The sequence below is a fragment of the Pungitius pungitius genome, chromosome 6 (genome assembly GCF_949316345.1).
Source record: "Pungitius pungitius chromosome 6, fPunPun2.1, whole genome shotgun sequence".
Taxonomy (NCBI): Eukaryota; Metazoa; Chordata; class Actinopteri; order Perciformes; family Gasterosteidae; genus Pungitius; species Pungitius pungitius.
In genome coordinates, this window is record NC_084905.1 from 2832706 (window position 1) to 2851721 (window position 19016).

Below are 19016 nucleotides of genomic sequence, written 5' to 3' on the forward strand. Positions count from 1 at the left end.
CATTTTGATGATATAAGAATATACTATTACTCTTTTATGGCATGTTAGACTGTACTAAGATATTGTTATGGCATTAACATTTATATTATGAAATTACTATCATATTAAGGCTGATGACTATGACGGAAAGTTTGAGGAAATACTATAAAGAAGCATTAATCAATGTATGAAGACAATATAATATATGGTACAGCATCTTCATCTTGTGTTGGAGGAGATGCTTCTGATAAACTTCTCCTCTGTCGTATTTAATGAAGCATCCGTCTCCAAGTAATGATCATGTATTAGTGCCAGCTTTAAATGAATCCAAAAAATACAAGAGTTTTAGTATTCTGAAATGGAAATCCCACCCATGCTGGAACTAAGAATTATTCATGTTGGTAATAAGACATCTGCCTTTACTTTGTGCCTCCTAAATAAAAGAAACTCGGCCTGACCAATAATTGAGGATGAAAGTTGGCTTGAACTTCAAGCACGAGAGCTTTGACGATCGCTTGATGCAACGTTGTGTTTCAAAAAGACCAAGCTTGAAATATTATCAAAGATCATTCTTTATTTAAAAGGAAATAGATAATACAAATGAAACAAAATCATTTATCACAAATGATTTCATGAGTCATTAATGGCAACAAGAATCCGGGCCTCTCGCAGGAAACTCATTTGCTTGCAGACATTACTCTTTATGAGCTTTATGACATGAAAGGTTTTGACACGGGGCGCTTTCAAAAAGTGCTTTCTGTGAAGTAAATACTGTACAGTGCAATGCCAAGTAAACAATACATCACATCCCATCATTCATTGGTAAACATGTTGTATATCAAAGAACGTAAATGTTCAAAGTTTCATCAATACAGTACATTTATAGTAGACTTCACGTAGACCCCGGGCAACCTCTTAGTCTCAGAGAATTTCACATTTAATTACCTCCCTTCGGAATCCCACCGACGCCTTGTGATTTGTGTCGCTTCTCCCGCAAAACCCCCCCCCCCAGCTCCGTTTCTCAGACCTTTGCGGCCTCACCCGCTCTTCTCGCAGTTCGGCTGCCCTCTGCTCTCCTTCAGTTTGTCTTTCTGGCCCTCCGGGGTCCTGGAGTCTCCTCTCAAGTCGCTCACCACGGCTCGGAGGGTTTTGAACCTGTCCAGCCGGGTGCCCCGGACCTCTGCGCCCTGCGGCGCGCTGAGGGAGCTCAGGGAGCGCACCGCGGCCAGCCTGCGCTCCTTCCCGGAGGGGCGGCGCGGCGTGGTCATGGCGCCGAGCTCGCCCGGGTGCTCCGTGTCCCTGATGACCTCGCACAGGTAGCGGGCCAAGTCCTGGCTGGAGAAGGAGAGCGCCCTCTGGGAGCGGCGGAAGGTCAGCGGGGACGGCAGCGTCTCGGCCTCTGACGGCGGGACGGCCAGACGCAGGGCTATCGCTGCGCTGCCGTTCCCACTGGACGCCCCCTTCTTAATGTCGTCCTGGGGGGGCTTGGTCGGCGGGTAGGAAATGATGCTTTGCGGGTAGCTGTACCGGAGGGACTGTGCCGGGCTCGGCTGGAGAGAGCGCTGCAGCTCCACCATGTTGAAGGCATTCTGGGAGAGGAGAGCAGAGTATGAAGAAAAAAAAAAAAGAAGGGCCTGTTTTCCTGTGTAATCCTTTTGTTGGAATTCAATGATCATGAAAAAACATCATTGCCTTATGAGACTAATTTGTGCTCAGAGCAGTGTAACAAGCAAATGCCTCTGCTAGCAAATTAACTCACACCAAGACTAAGCTCCACCATGTAGGAAGAGATGTTCGCATCAAAGGCGCCATTGATTAGCCAATTAATTAATGATCTGATTGCAGAGGGGGGGGGGGAAACCCGCTATTACCAGCACTGTTAAAACAGAGGCATTAGCAGCTATTGTTGGCTACTTGCTTAATGTGAGCTAATTGACTCCCATTGCCAGATCTCCGGAGAGCTGACATTTGATTTTCCTTTCAGGACAACAACAAACACCCTGTTTTTGTTAGGGTTAAGCTTCTGTTTTATCTTATTTGTGAACTACTGTATAGCGTGCAGGCTGCGGGATGTTTGTGCGGAGTGCGACTGCGCGAGCAGGCACGGTCACCTGGTCCTGCTCCCCTCCGCCCTCCTCGTCGTAATTGAGCACGTTTTCGCGGATGTCCTCCCAGTCGCCGTGCTGCGCCGACACGTGGTACACGCCCTCCTTCAGGCCCTTGTGTCTCCTCCAGCAGGAGTAGAGGAACAGGCCCAGCATCAACACTGAGGGGTGCCAGAGAGCAGGTTAACTCACATTCACGTCGTTGAAAGGAGAGAAACACGTTGGATGAACATGGAATAGAAAACTTAATTAAATACTTTATACTGTATAATGTGAATATGTACGTTTTTTGTGAAAACTTTGTGTCCCTCTAAATACTGTGTATAGGTAGTATAGACTAAAACACTGAACTGATTTTCCACAGACGGTACAGTCGTTTGCTGATGGAACTCACGGCTCTACCTTCCCTTCTCTTCCCGTTTAAGTTGCGTCTCCAGTCTTATCAAAGACCGCAGATCCTTGGAAACCTATTAACTGAATTTGTACTCCTCCCAGCTTAAACTCAAAGCTGGGTGGCTTTTGCTGGAGGTGGATAGGAATGCTGCGTGAGCCCAACAGAAAAAAGGATCTGAAGCATACGCATCAATCACAGCTATTGTGTGCTGAATTATACAGCCTGCTGGACTGACCTTTTAAGCCCATTAATCTCAACCAATATTTTTCTCCCATCTGCCATTTCCCCTTTTCTCATTCTCTCTTCCTCGCAGTCTGTGTTTTTTTTTACTAGTTCAAGGGTTAGTTAGCTATTTTTTTTAATCTGTTATTCTTTTTTTTTTTTTTGTCTTTGCGTTGGAACTTTCCTCTGTCGTTCCTCCTCACTTCCCCCGCTCATTAAGTCTGACGAGGTTCCCGTTTTTCAGTCCCTTCGCTGGCCTCCGCCTGGCCTCGACTTTTTATCTCTCACACTCGATGGGATCCATTTCAACTGGAATGGTTTATATCATGTGTGCTAAGTATCAGTTTAATTGGAACTCTTCTGAGAAATGCAAGGTAATCACATTAGTCTAGATTTTTAAATGGTAATTGCCTCGAAATAGAAGAATGCAGCAATGGCTCTTTGGGGGTCGCACTAATAGGGGGGATATTCACAAACATCAACAGAAAAACAACTCCCCGGAAGCTAATCTGCACAAAAAAAATAAAATGTTATCTCAATTAAAAATCGTCATCTCTGTTTCTTCACTGCCTGGAACATATTCAACACCTCAGCTGCGGCACCAGTATTGAACGCTTCTCTTATATTATAGAGAAAGATATCTTTTTTTCAGCATTGGAGGGAGAGAGAGTTGTGTGGACCAGTCAATCGGGCCCCTCACCGCTGCACCAAAGCGCCCCTTGCAGGAAACGTTGGAATCTCAATGAGGCGCCTACAATTACCTGCTTACAGGTGCTGCCTGCAGGCCTGCGCTCACCTCAACCACCACCTGATGGTCCCCACACACACACACACACACACACACACACACACACACACACACACACACACACACACACACACACACACACACACACGGGGTTCGAAACACAACACAGAGGGAAGCGCGAGCATTCCACCACATACAATGTATATATGAAGCCATATTCACGCCCACGCCCACCCACACACACACACACACACACGCCCCCCCCCCCCCACACACACACACACACACGCCCCCCCCCCCACACACACACACACACTAGCTGCTTGGGGAGAAAACTTGGTGGTTTGTGTGAGCAGCTACTTTCCAGTGAGATCAATATCACTCGGGGTGGAGAACAAACATCGCAGTAATTCATCAATCCGTAATGCGGCTGCCTCTCTGGCCTCAAACCGATAGCGTGAGCAGGGTATTATGATGTTAGCCAAGACCGGACTCTGCATTATGAATGAGCGTTGAGTAAACCGGCACAACACAGTTTGATCAAAACATTTAACCCTTTCGCTGTGGCTGCGGTCTGCGTTTAATGAGCAGAAGTGTACGGCGGGATGGAGGCAACGTCCATCGGGAGTTTCGGGGGAAAAGAAAATTGATGAATGAGCAGAAAGGAATGAGACAGATGAGTGACGTGTACGAGTTGAGGGAAATTATTTATTTATAAATCTTTCAGGGGATAAGAAGAACGGGCACTTAACATGAGCGCTCGGCATCCAGAGCCCATCTGGGAAGCTGATTTCTTCCATTCTTCAAAAACCAGAATGCCAGATTTGATGCTGGATTAATGAGGCTTTGTCAGAAATCACCTCATCTGGCTCTGTCAATAGCACACGCTCAGCGCTCAGCGCCCTGTCTCAAGCTCAATAATTGATGGCCGTTAACTTTTAATGCACACCCGGCTGGTGGTGTGGCTCGGTGCGTAATGTGTCGGTTATTTATGGCAGCAGCTCCCGCGGTGATGAGGGTCATCGTGAAAGAACTACATGTTGTATATCCACATGTTCATTAAATCACTGGAACAATCTTCTGTCCGCATTCAGATCTGGAATATAAATGCCTCATCAGTGACAGCGGGCAAGCCACTTAAACACACTGCTCCATTCTTTAGTTGGCATGCAAGAAACACATGAATTTTCATGAGCGATGCCAAGGCCACACTTTATCATCTTTGAATTCATTATCAAATATTGAAGAGCGCTTTATGCGTTTCACTCTCAAATGTCAGAATAACTGATGTCCCAATACCAGCCACATGCCCCGGAGGGAGCGCTGAGTCGGTTATAGAGGCAGAGACAGAGTATTGAATTGCCCGAGCGTTTTATAAGCCTGCCTCTGACAGAAAGACTCATAAACAGCACTGTGGCCCCACAGAGGGTCATCAACATGAGAGCCACTCATACAGAGAAACACACACACACACACACACACACACACACACACACACACACACACACACACACACACACACACACACACACACACACGCACACACACGCGTGTGTGTCCTTCTATCTCGGTGACGGCAGGGAAATCTTATTTTCTTAGCTGTAACACAATCAGCTCATCTTTTGTAGAGATGTCAATGTACATTTAAAAAGGCACAGCTGGCAGGAGATGTGTGTCGGTACTAGTAAGTGTTACAATAGCTCATGACATCATCAATCATGCAAACTTTGTTGCAAAAAGTGGTCATCAGCACTTAAATGGTTCAAGGCATCAGCTGGTTTACTCGTTTGTTAACCAAATAAATAATTGGCAACTATATTGAGTGCTTATTAATTGTCATTTAGTGATGTTACTGGTTCACCAGCACTTATTGGTAAAAATCAATTCATAAACGGAAGTCTTATCATTAATAAATAGTGACATTATTCAGCTTTCTAAACACAAGTTAAAATGTAATTTTTCAGAAAAAATGAATTCTTGGCGCTCCTACGGATTAAATTTAGAGCTCTTAAAATATTCAAACATGTAATAGATTGTATAATAGATTGTATGTAATAGACACAATCGTGCCTGTCTGTGAAGCCGAACGGGCCACATGGCCTTCTTTTTAGATCCCTGGATTGAATTCAATTTAGATGCAAGTGTTTAAACATGCTTCCTTCAACTATGAAATATATCCCCAAATTATTTTTGAAGTGCTCCACACCGAAGAGAGCCACTCAGATATTAAAACTGTCAATGCTCAATATCACCATGTACTCAGGCATCAGTCATAAAACTAAAAACGTCTTAATCCGGCCGCTAAGCTCTCAGCAGAGACGAAGAGACCACATTACCCTCAGCTCTCACTTATTGATTTTACGATCATACCCCTCACCTCTAAAGCAGCCAGTGGTTGGGCTCTGGTCTGTATTTCTGAACCTATGACCTTTTATACATCAGAAAGCCCTGGATAAGCCCAAGTCAAATTCTTCAAACGGAGGCTTTTTCAGGGAAAGTCCCGTGCTTAAGGCTTGTCGATGCGATTTTTACTATACTATAACATTTCCGAAAAACGTCCTTTTTGTTCTCACTTCCAATCCGCACTCTTGAAAACGGGTCTGTATGCACACGTCACTGCCCTAATCTGTTGCTTATCGTATTATCATCCATTCGGCATATGTCTCCACGGCTGATCAGTGCTGGTTAATGTTGAATACCAAACAAACTACAATATAAACCAGCCAGCCCCACTGTGTTTGCATATGAAGAGCAACTGTGTAGAATGAAGGGAGGGATTGCACACAGAAGGGCTGGCAGTGGTGGTGGATGGATCAGACAAACACGGGTACACTTGGGTCCTTAGTAAGTCGAGGTAAAGTCAATCTTCCTGAACCTTCAGGGATTTCCAGTAATCTTCCAGTAAAGACAGACGTGTATATTTCTAAATGACGCTATTTGTGTAACAAGAGGGAAACTGACACTAACGGTGCCGAGGGCGTCACGGTTCGACGCTCAGGGCCACGGAGGTGAGTGAAAACATTTAGCTATTAAAACAATGCATTAAGTTTGCACAAAATGTTTCTTGATTTGATGCCAAGCCAAAAAAATATCACAAAAGCATGAACATACTTCTTTTTCGCTGCACAACCTCTGACCAACAGAATCTTTCCTCGTATATCAGGATGTGAAATAAAGGATTCTATGTCCAACCTCTGACCAACAGAATCTTTCCTCGTATATCAGGATGTGAAATAAAGGATTCTATATCCAACCCCCTGGCCTAAGGTTCCCCTTGAATGGCCGCAATTAAAGTAAAAAACACAATAAGCTGTCCGTACTTTGGCATTTCTTCTTGATGTAAGTGATTACAGCTTCAAATAGTCTACAACACAGTAAATGGATAGTGTGGACATAATTAAGGGGACTTGGGAAAACTGAAATGTACACAGAAACGGCACAAAAAAAACACATCAAGAGTGAAATGAGAGGATTGTGGGATATCAATAAATTGGACACATATAAAGTAAGGCTGAAAAGGAAATTGACTTCTGAAGTCAGAGCATAAAATTGGAAAAGACAAGGGACACAAAAGATAAGAAGTATTGAAAGAAACACATAAAGAAGCTCCATGATTCCCTGGGGACCTTCACAGCTTCCATATGAGTCATAAATTGATGTTTCCCCCCCTCCTACTCCATCAGTGTTGTTTCATGTTTGGACCACCTCCCATTGAGAAACCACTTCCTGTTGGAACTCAAGAGATTAACATGGCTGCAAGATACCGTATGTTTATGTAGACTTCACAGAACCAAAAAGTGGTGAAAAAAAGACAAAGCGGTGGACGTTACAGACAAACCGTAAAGCTGGGATTATACGATAAAGAAATGAATGTATTAAAGATGAAAAGTATGGACAACGGCAGACAACAACACACACAAAAAAAAAAAAAAAAACCACAAGAGAAGACGACACAAATGTCTGGTCACCACAGGTAGAAGAGGACGTAGTCGACGTAGCTACCTAGGAAAGCCATGACACATATGCTGATGGCGAACATGGAGCTCAGGCTGAGGCTGGTGCTGTCCTCGTTGTGGTACATGGCGAGCGTCACCTCGCAGTGGCGCCCCCGGTAGCCCTCGCTGCAGCGGCACGAGTAGCGGGACGGCGAGTGAGCCACGCAGGTGCCGTGGCGGCAGGGCCGGCTGGCGCACAGCGTGTAGACGCACACTTTGCCCGCGGCGCTCTCTCTGGTCATGTGGCCCGGGGGGCACCTGTGCAGGGGCGGAGGCGGAGAGGCGGTGAGACAGAGACTGGAGACAGCCGGGGGTGCCGTCGGATAAAAGGAGCATTGAGTTCTGCAGAGTTTGGACCCCTGAGCAGACAAATCACCAGTAAATCCCTCAGGAGTTATAGTCCTTGAACCGGGTTCAAAGGATATGCTCTTTGAAGGTTACACCGTGTTGACTGTACTGTACAAAAAGAGAAGAGAAAATGTACTGAGGGTCGGCTTTGCAGGAGTAGTTCCACAGAACATCTGTAAAAACATCCGCTGGATATCGTGAACCCTGCTCTGTAACCCGAGGCTTAGTTGCCATGACAGAATATGGATGGAGTGAAAAGTCTCACACTATTTTAGAGCCTTAAAATCACAGCGTGGAGACCTAGTGGTCCCGCAGAGTTTAAAGGGGCAGCCGATACTGTGACAGGTGTTAGAGGCTATGGGCTCAGGTTGACCCACACTGTGGAACAGGCTGAACTGACGACAAGCTGCCATCTAGTGGACACTTTTACCATTCGATCAGCGCATGCTCATTGCTCTTATTTAGGTGGATTTGGATTTTGGAGCTTTGGATTTCATGGATGCTAATACGTGTTTTACTGACACTGTAGATTGTTAATTTGTACATTAGTGAGAACAACATTGGAGTTACCAGTTCGGCATTCATGTCAATTATTGTTAAGCAATAATACACTAATATGTATAATAGGGAAATCCATAGAGACTCAACGTCATACAATAGGAATAAAATGATAATATATGGATTTAAATCTTTGTTCTTTGCGATGACATCATAGATAAGGATAAAGTACCACAACAAATAATTATGGATGGAGGTTTTTTTTGTTATTGATATCTCATGTTATCTAGAAAAAAGAGGATTAGTAAATGATTCACTAAATATTAACAAAGGTAATATGTGTTGCTTTGAAAACTTTTATGAATGAGTGCCAATTCCCAGACCTTGTTTATACCTGACAAATGATAATAAATAGCATTCAACCTAATGTGACCAGTTGTTAATATAGTTGATAAGTTACTTGACATTCAAAGGTCCTTTCCAAAAGGTTATATTATTCTATCTACATGCTTTAGGAAATCTATACTGCACAAGTCTGGCGGTCTTGATGTCATTTCTTTTTGCAACATTTGCAAGTTGAGTGCTGCCATTGGTCATTTTATTATAAGCCAAGCCGTGGTATGCAGACTCTGTACGGTGTCATTAACACCCGGGGTTATTTATTCTGTACTCATTTACAGCACCTGCACTCAGGGTGTCTCCAGAGGTCCACACACACTAAGGGAGGGGAGCAGTGATGTTTCCTGCAGGCTTCGGAGTAGCAGCCAACAGAGACGCCCTGCGAAGTGACCACTTGAAGCCCCTCTGTAGGCTGGTCCCGTCCCAGAGGCACGGAGCGGTCATTGAACCGTAAATCTCTCAAACAACCTGATGGAATAAGGAAAAAAAAGGAGGAGCATAGGAAAATAGTCTGAGTTCACAGCGCTAAAAGACACTCAAAGACACCAGTCCTGGGGCAAAGTGTTTCTTGGACACGCGTTTACAGTATGGCGAACCTGTAAACCAACACATTGACACATAAACACACTGGTTGACACGCGAGCATGAATGCAAACACACAAACAGCCTCAGGCTAAGCTGTCAGCATGGACTTCTTTTCTTTTTTTGTGCAGGATAATTTCTCTGCCGGGTAGTTTGCTCACTGTGGGAAGCATGAGGCTCTAACCCATCATTTAAATGCACTCAGTCCCACCGACTCTCTTTCTCTCATCTGCCTGGAACAAAGGGATCAAACACCTTTTGATTAGGTTGTGAGATGTAGAATCACCAGAGGGTGGCATAAATAAACACTGAATTACTTATACGTCCATTTTTACGAGCAGGTATGCAAGTTCACTGCTTTCATTACACGGCTGTAAATTAATCTATTTGGATATCAACCTCTTAATTCATAAAAAGCTTCCAATGCCTCTTCCACTCAACATGAATTCATTTGTCCACTCATTTAAATATACACTCATCCCGTCTCATTGAATAAAGGCTTGTTAGCCGCCACCCACCGAGGAAGCTCCGGTTGAGCCCCGAGGGGAAAGAGTTTCCGAGCATCACCACGGTGGGGTCGATGATGATCTCCTGACTCCGCCCAAGCGAGGCCGTAACTTCTCGCCGTCCTCCACCTCCGTCGAGTCGCAGCGTGAACTCTCTGCCGTAGCGATCTAGCTCCGCCTCGTGCCACTCTCCATCGCTGAGGGGGTGGTAGGGCAGCGTCAGGTTGTAGTCTCCGTCTCCCAGGTTGTAGAAAACAGCCAGCAGGCCCTGAATGACCTGAGATACACAGTGTCGCTTCGCTGATCCAAAATGCAGACATTCCAGCAGCCGAGAGAACCAGAACATTTCATGTGTTATGGATGGGCTCCGGGTGGACCACTGTACTGCAGGTGGAAGACTTCTGCATTGATTAAAGCCCATCATTCACCATTTTAAGGCCTGGGGCTATTTGTGTGAATGGAAATGTAGGATGGGGTGACCCAAATTCTAAACAGACACACCTGGACTCCTGCCATTTTGTTCCGTGTTGATGGGTAAAAACAGATCTTGTGCATAACAACATCATAAGAAGTAGGCCAGCTCCCGTGGTGAGAAAAAAAAAGAAGCAAAGGTTGGGCCGGACAAGAAGGGAGTTATTTAACTAACGAGAGCGAGAAAAAAGGCATGCAAAGTTTTAAGTTGTGAAAATGAATTGGGACATTTTGCAGCCGTGATGCCTCGCAGAGCCGCCGTACACATTGTTGCTCATGTAAGCCAGAGGGATCCCCAAGGCAGGGTGTAGAAGAAACAACAATTATCTTCAGCAGTTAAGGATGAGCGAACACAATGGAGCCAACCAATGAGGGGCTCCCTTAACTGCAGCCTGTCCATGTCCAGCGCTTAATTGGAAACAGTGGGGCAAGATAATTCACATTCAGCCCCGCCTGCATTAACCATTGCTCCCTCAGCATGGGCATTTCAAATGGGTCTCCCCCACTGGACACACACACACACACACACACCGAGAGTAAAAGCTGACTTTGCTCTCGGTGCTTCATCCTGCCCACAATCCACAACATAACTGAGAGAAGGACAAAGGACAATCAATAATCAGGAAAAATTATGGGATTATACAACCTTTCTGCCCCCAGAGATCTCTGCAATCACCATCTACACAAAATGTTCGGATGCATTTCCGAGGTCTGAATTTTTGCAGAACTTTAAACTCAAGTCACATTTCATGCAAGAAAAATGAAAAATGAAAGGCAACGATTTTGGAGTTTTATTTGTTCTAAAGGGTCACTGGTCTTCTGACAAAGTAGTGCATGCCAGTCGCTCGCCCAAAAAACCCCTTCACACACTGCACTGTTTACTACACGGAGACGCCGTACTCCTTGGAGAGCTGCATGTTGTTTATACGCAGCTAGCCTTCGGTAACCTTTGGATGAAAGTGTGGTTATTTATTCAGTGTGCACTCTATCCCATATCTACCCTTAAGAAAAGAAGGCAGCCCTTTAAATTCAGCCTTGTTGTAGTCAAATATGCCAGGCTTGAGCTCAAGTGTTTCTAAGAGCTTTGAGACAACCATGCTGAAAATGTTTCAGCATGGTGCAGCAGACAAGACATCAGATGTTTTATACAGCTCACCAATTCAACTCCGCAGAGGGTTCCACAGAGAAGCTTCACAGGCAGCATTCGGTACGGGCTACAGCCGTTTCCTATTTCTGTCACTGTGGGACCGCGTCAAGCGAAAAAAGGACAACATTGTTTTTCCGCACAAAGCTCAAAGTTCCTAAGAGGAACAAGAGACGAGGTCTTCGCTTTGAACAAAGCTGTCCAACACGTAGCAAGCACTAGACAAGATGTTTTCAAACAGACCAGCGGAGTGGAATACAGGAGAGCGGCCGACCTGCGAGTCAGAACCAAAGTGACGGTCCTAACAGAGCCATTTACTTCCAGGTGCCGTTCACACTCCGTCAGTCAGTCAATGAGACGAAAGCTCTTGGCAAAATACTGGCTTCTTACCCTCTCAGTAATGTGTCAGGCAGGGGAGGCATTCTCTTACAGAGGTTTGGGGAAAACACTCGCAAAGCCAGCAGCCAGCGTTGCAGACACGGGTTTAAGCTCGCTACTCAAGGCAAGCTGTGTTAAAAGCCTCGGGTTCAGAGCAGGGGATCTGACCTTCACTTGACAGCCCCATGCCCTTGACTCACAGTGCCCACAGTTGCTTTCTTCTTGCCATAGTGAAGTGTTTTGAAATGTTCAGCAGAGACACAAATAACCTTGAACAAAGAAGGCCTAATTTCTTAAACAGCAGCCTCTCGATCGGCGCGTTCTTCAGACTTGCTGAAAGACCTTGTTGAGAACATACATATGTCAATCCCCCGGCCCCCTCAGTATCCCCGCACATGTCTCCAACCCTGATATTACTCACTCTCAGCCTGACAAGTATTTGCAGCAATCATTGTCTCGGCTCTAATTGTCATCTTGAGGCCCACAGGCAAGACAATGGCGGCTGTCAAGGTGGAGGGGAGCGATGGGGCCGTGACTCACCTCCAAGCGTAGGTATTCGCTCTGCTCCTGGGAGAGCACGCTGAGGACGACGCCAGAGGCGGCGCGCGTCCGAATCCCGAGCTGGACGCGCATGCGACGCGCGGGCAGCGACCACAGCAGGTGGAACTGGATGTGGCTGCGGCCGTCGAAGGAGAACTCTGGAGCCCCTTTGGTCAGTCAAAAACACACAAGGTTTCGGGTTAAATTAGGCCGTCAAATGAGAAATTGATTGAGGATATCACAGCGAGGGCGCGCTTTGCCGCAGAAGCACTTCACGTGCCACCGCGGCAAAAGTGATGTTTTGTAGTGTAGAATTTCCCACATCCCGGTAGGATTTCTACTCTGTGTGAGGCTTAAAATCCCAAAGCTCCCACTGGGATCTGACAGGTCTTTGACGAAAAAAAACCTCATGGTCCAAATCAAAAGCGAATTCATGGGCCCACCTTGATCGCACTGAGGCCCTGTGAACCCAGGTTCACAGTGGCAGCTGAAGGAGCCCCGTTGGCCGTGACAGCGACCCCTCTTGCCGCAGGGGGACAATTGCTCCATGTTGCTGCAGTGGTCATCAATAAGAGAGCAGCCTGCCACCGTGTTGGAGGATTCAGCTGGGGAGCCAAGGTCATACAGCTGAACACAAGAAAGAAAAAAGAAAATGTGAAGATTGGGTGGTTTTGCCATTAAAAGAAAGATATTAGAAATCAATATCTAATTCTTGTCTGTTTAATACTAAGGTATGTCTTGATTTATCCAACTCATCATACGCAGGGTGTACAAAAGAAGAGAAAAGAAGTATAATTAAAAATAGAACCATGAAACATGTTTAAAAGAAATACTAAACATCATTCACAGACAGTATAAACACAAACAATCAAAATAGTTTGTCACAAGAAACTCGAGTAGTAATCGACAAAAAAAGAAACACATTTTTTGAGCAAGGTGTCTTGTATCTGCAGACAGCAATGTTTGTAGCAGCATGACAATGAATTTATCACCGGTGTAGCAGGAAACAAAAGGGTGTGTATATTTTTCTGTGCAAAGAGAGTGGTTGCAACAGCAGTGGCTTTAACGTATTACACAGCACTTTTGTAATGGTAATGTATTTTCACTGCATGCTGTTCTTTACTTCTTCACGACATCTCCCAGAGAAATAGCACGCTTCTTAGGACACTACATTTGTTAGATTGTATATTTATATCTCAAATTCAAAGCCAGCCAAGTAGCCAAATATTCATTAAATATTATTCCTTTCCAGCTACATATAAAGTGGCTAAATTCAGCCACTGAATTCTGCTGGTACATTTGTGAATGGTTGCATGTTGTCTTTTGCCCACTGACTCAAGTGGTCTTTTTTTATTAGCAAATGTGCTGGTGCACTGTATTTACAACACATCTACATTATACATAATGGAAATAAAGCACTTCAGTCTCCAGCACGTCACCATCCTAAAGGAAGCATCCAGAGATGTGTTGAAGAAATCTAGTTATCTACCACGGCAATGTGTGTCTTTATTAGTACAGTACCTTGCTGTCCACAACTAGGTTCCTTATACATCCAGTGTAATGCGTGTGCTGCAGCTGTGGGTATTCATAGGATATGTTATTGTTGACCCCTCCAATCTGCAATACTGGACTTCCATTCAGGTACCTGGGAAAGAAAAATATGCATAAAAACAGAGAAGAAGAAATTAAATACCCTGTGTGTTGGTACGGTTAAAATTCAAAAGACACCTCTCAATATAAATTAACACAGAAATGAAACACACACACAAGCTGTCAAGCCTAAAATGCACGGTTTCATTCTTTTCCTGCTGAGGCTGCCTTCATTGTCCCTGCTCTCTGACAATAAGGCTGACATCTTATTGTTGTTTTCTTCCCTTATTGTGTAAATTGCGTTCGCCCGAAACGATGAAAACACAAACTGGTTCAGCCCAGATACTCTTGGACGAATTGGATGAAACAGAATATTTTTAATTCTAATGTTGGCTTGTCTAGTTAGTTACCCAAGAAGTTGAACTCAAATACGGTAATCAGAGTAAATGGGTCTTTAATGAGTTGCTGTAATAAATAGTGGTAACACGCTGAAGGTAATTAATAATCCTTTTAAATTCAGAGCTTAAATATACAACAAAAAACAAAGATCACACGTGCCAGGCCAAGCTCACTACGGGGGAAAACAAACTCCGCAGCAACTATATACACAAATACAGGCAAAAACATTAATTAACATTCTATGAATTTTTATCTGGGGATTTCACCATCAGTTTCTTCCCTCCAGAGGACAGAAATTGAACACAGTGAGCCTAAAACCGTCTGATTCATTAAATGACTCCATGCAGCTCGTACACAAACACATCCTTAGACCCTATTAATTGAGCATGATGTGTGTAATATACAGTGTATGATTCTGAGAGAGCATTACGTTGAAATAGATGTACTTGAAAGAAACATCAGGGAACACTGAAAATGCTGCAACCTGCATTTACAACATGATTACTGTGCTGAAAAAATGAATTAAAGAAATGCAATAGAGACCAGAAAATTTGAATCCATTTAGAAAACAACATCTGACTTCTCCTTATATCTTTGTTCTATATCAAAGTGTATATCTTTGAATATAAGCATATGTTTGTCATTTTTACAGCTGTATTACTAATTCTTTACCCAGGAAATCCGTTAAAGGAAGACCCTTTATAAACAGTATAATCTATCACATCAGTATGTAAAACATTGACATTTTTCACGTTTACCAGTGTGCCAACTGCTGCCTCTGTGACTGCTTCTGCTGCACTCAGTATAGGTTTGTTTATCACAGTGGGACATGTGGTGCTAAAACGCGTTCCCTTTGGGACAAGCATCCTTTAAATGTTTTAAAACAGTGAAGAGAGCAATACCATAGATGATTAATAGATTGAAACCACAGTAAAACCCCAGAAGAATCTCTGCAAAAACAATGGAGTTTCCCTCCTGTAGCCACATATGTTTGTCCATGCCTAAAGGTTCATGTTTATATTATGGCATACAATATGTGATTCATCCCATCATGTAGTACCTTCAGCGTTCAGAAGAACCTCCAGGTTTTCGTTGTGTGCAGTACTGTTCAGACCACATTCAAACATTTATCTTACTTGTCCCGGTTGGGTGTGACCCCGCGGATTTCACAGGACGAGCGGTCCTCTGTCACTGCCCATGAGTCCACGCCCTCTGTCTCCATGATAATTGCACTGGAACATCGATCCAGAGTGAAGCGTACTTCCTTTAAATTGAGGCAGAGTGGAGAGAGGTCATTGCTGCTGCCTATGTGGATGTGTGAGTATAATAAAGCCATGCGCCCTCTGCAAATTAGAGACCATTTTTTATTCTGACATCTTCTCCATACACGGAGAGGAAGACACAAGGACATGCAAAGATGTGCTGCTCTTACTTTGCTATTGCTCCTCACATCGAGGCGGTGCCAGCGTCTGTCAGTCACCCCAATGTTATTTGTTAACTGGAGGACCAGGGTCCCCGAGCCGTGGTTAATTTTCAGACTAGGTGTCCCACCAATCAATTCTGAGGAAAAGAAAAGTTCAGGAGTAACATCGAGATCATAATTCAACCTCAAGAAAACCTCTTCAACTCAAACTGGAATTACTGCATTGCGGTTGGAAGCCTCCACCAACCAGCTCGAGTTCACCATCCACGTCTTTCCAAAATACCCTCACTTTCACAGTGACCCTGACCTTTGTCAACCAATTTCAAATCAATTCATACTTGAGTCCAAGAGGATGTTTGTTCCAGATGTAATGAATTTCCCTCCAGGCGTTCCCAGGATTGTTCACAATATTGGTACGGATAACCCCAAAACATAAAGCCCCACCAACACAGCCGTTGGCGGCGAGGAGGCATTAAAAGGCTCTTAGAGATTTGTAGAAAAAGAGCTTAACTTGTTTGCTCTGACAAAATGTGCCGGCAAGGTCAAGAAAAAAAAAAAAAAAAGCGATAAAAATTGATTGAATAAAAGAAAAAATGGCAAGATGCAAATTTCTATTTCATAAAGACCCAAGGGACTTTGAAATGTCCCTCATAGCAAACACACACTTCAACTGACAAGGCAAAATAGCACAGCAGGGTTATAGCAAGGAATTTTGACATCACCTGCTCACCAGAGAGATGGTGATGGAAAATAGTGATCCGGAATAGCAGATAAAAATCAGGTTGAGGGACGGCTCACACGCGGGGAGGCGTGTGAATAATTCAGTGATGAGGACATTGTTTCTGAAATGAGGTGCAGCATCTTTACATGATATGAGCCTGTCAGATCGCACATAGTACAGAAAAATACAATTTATGGAGACATGTGTTTGTGAATGTGCAACAGCAACAGAGCCCTTTCATACATGATTTAAGGGGGTCTAAAGCGTTGTGTCATTATTATTCCAGTAGCATCAACAACCAGTTTTTTTTCCATGCTCTCTGCAACATATATTACGTTACTATTTTGTACACTTGGTTTGAAATATTCTTTACCACTGTCCCTCACCTATAGCATTCAGGTTTTGAGTCTGTTCAGGAGCTCTGATTTGTAAGCACTATTCCTTGTGGCACAGAACAAAGTTTTGGACACACATTAAACAGTTGAACTGCGTTGCCTGTGTAGCGGCACATCAAGTACTTACTGTATCTCGGTAGAGTGAGTTTTTCATTTCCCTCAGCGGTAGACTAACGAACAAAATGTGCCTGATGTATCCGATTGGCTACCACCCAGTAATTAAACACAAAATTAAGTTTCTGGTTTTAGTGAAATAATGGCCCGCAGGTCCCCCAGCAGGCGAGTCATTAAGCGGACTCGTTGTTTACCTATGGCCATGTAGTCCTCTCTATCCCCAGGCAGCAGAGTAGCCAATGGGCCCGCGTACAGCAGCAGTCCGTCGTCTTCCGCCGTCATGAACTCCAGGGAAAGATGGCTATCAAAGCATGGCCTTATGGGGGGAAACCAGGCATAGCCGTTGCCAAGGAAACTAAGCCTCGTCTGCTGACATTCTGGCCCCTCGAGCTGCGGGGGGCAGTGGCACCTGTAGCACAGAAAAACGAGGACACTGTGAGGAAAATCAATGCGGAAAGAAACAATCTGCGTTGTTCATGTTTTTCGAGCTGTGAAATCTTCACTCTGTCCAATCTGTGGATCTGAGTGTGGTGACATTTGTGTGGTGGACGTGACAGTCCTGTTGATTCACACAGGAGGGGGCTTTGATGTTGCTCCAAGGCGGCGACTGTCCACAGACAGCTAAGGAAGTGCTCCCGTCCATCAGTGGATTGCATTTGAAACGAAACCCTGAATATTCAATTCCGCATCGAATCAAGTAGCTAAGAACACAACTTGACTCTGGTCTATTCTCATTTGTTAGGGCTGAACCCGCTGGAGACTGCTCCTACTCGGCATGTCACATCTTCAGTGGTGAGAGTTCATTAATTATATTTTTTGCTCTTTTCTTATGCACCGTCCAATCAATGACTTCCTCGACTCTCTCCCTTATCCCCACCCGCCCCCTTTTCCTTCTTAAGGTATTACACGCTTTGGTTGATATCTGTGCAATCGCCTCTTCTTGTACTCATCTACTTTGATTAGAGCTTGCGTGATACGGATCACTGCTTCAGCAGAAACTAGAAATCAACGTTTTTTTTATGCCTAGCTTCAACTTGTTTGTGAATGAGATCGTCATTTTAAACATAAATAATCAGTCAAAATTACGATAAAGGAAGAGGTACGTGCAGTGATAAAAAAAAAAAACACCTATGTGGTATACATTATATCATTCCAATGGCCAGGGTGGGAGGTACAGGTTGATCTCATCCCATCTCCTCCAACGTAGACAAGCTGGCTTTTCTGATAACGTGAAAGCCATCTATTACCATGCCATGTCTGAGGAAGGTTGTGTGTACTGAGGCTATTGGAGGCTATTTCTTCCCATCAATGTTTATTCTGCAGCTGGGCAACACATGTCAAGAATACTGATTCATACACACAATGAAAGGGACGGCTTAGGCGGAACGCAGCCTTATGCATACGTATGCACATGGTGTGCACAGCACTTCACTCTTTCACTGCTCTTTCATGTGACTCGTGAGAGCAAGGCCAATCCAAAGCAAGAAGTGCACGGCATGTTTTTCTCACTTCTGACTGACAGTATCTGATTAGCTACCGTCTGAGGTTGCATGTTAAGCTCCTTTGACAGAGGATATAACCCAAAATTGGATTCTGTATGGCTGTAGTGCATTCATATGTGGGCACATATGGCACATTTGGGGAGATAGTCTTCTTACAGAACAAGGGCTCCTCACAGATTAGCTGCAGTAGAGACAATTTAAATATAAAATTGAAAAAAAATAAGAAGAGAGATTTCTTCACACTGAACTTGCATCCATGCATGTAAATTAACATTAAAGGAGATTTTGAGAAGTTGTGAGCATAGAGGGGGGGCAGAGTTGTAATAATCCCCTTGCCCTATATTTATTTAATCTGGGCATTAGAGTGTGCATGAAATGAGCTGCGTGCTGTTTCTTCCGCAATAGACTCACACAGAGACCTTCCCGGTTTTTCTGAATTTATGAATATTTAGGGTTAATATTAGTACTGAGCATCAATTACAATTTTGCGCAAAAATGAAAAAAAAAAAATGAAAGTGGCGTAATGAGTATTTGTAATATAAAAGTACTTATATACAGTATCA

At 44.2% G+C, this 19016-nt stretch overlaps 1 protein-coding gene across 1 annotated transcript in view; it reads right to left on the reverse strand.

The window, feature by feature from the left end:
• Positions 1-541: 541 nt before the first annotated feature.
• The window catches only part of LOC119196244 (neural-cadherin-like), a 79789-nt gene continuing 61314 nt past the window's right edge, over positions 542-19016 (reverse strand). Inside the window, exons 23-33 of the mRNA XM_037451781.2 lie at positions 17146-17360; positions 15731-15858; positions 15435-15562; positions 13831-13954; positions 12753-12936; positions 12310-12476; positions 9789-10053; positions 8973-9156; positions 7451-7701; positions 2091-2245; positions 542-1568 (exon numbers count right to left, since the gene is read on the reverse strand). Coding sequence (XP_037307678.2) covers positions 1017-1568; positions 2091-2245; positions 7451-7701; positions 8973-9156; positions 9789-10053; positions 12310-12476; positions 12753-12936; positions 13831-13954; positions 15435-15562; positions 15731-15858; positions 17146-17360 — 2353 coding nt within the window. The 3' untranslated portion in view covers positions 542-1016. The remainder of the gene's footprint in view (positions 1569-2090; positions 2246-7450; positions 7702-8972; positions 9157-9788; positions 10054-12309; positions 12477-12752; positions 12937-13830; positions 13955-15434; positions 15563-15730; positions 15859-17145; positions 17361-19016) is intronic.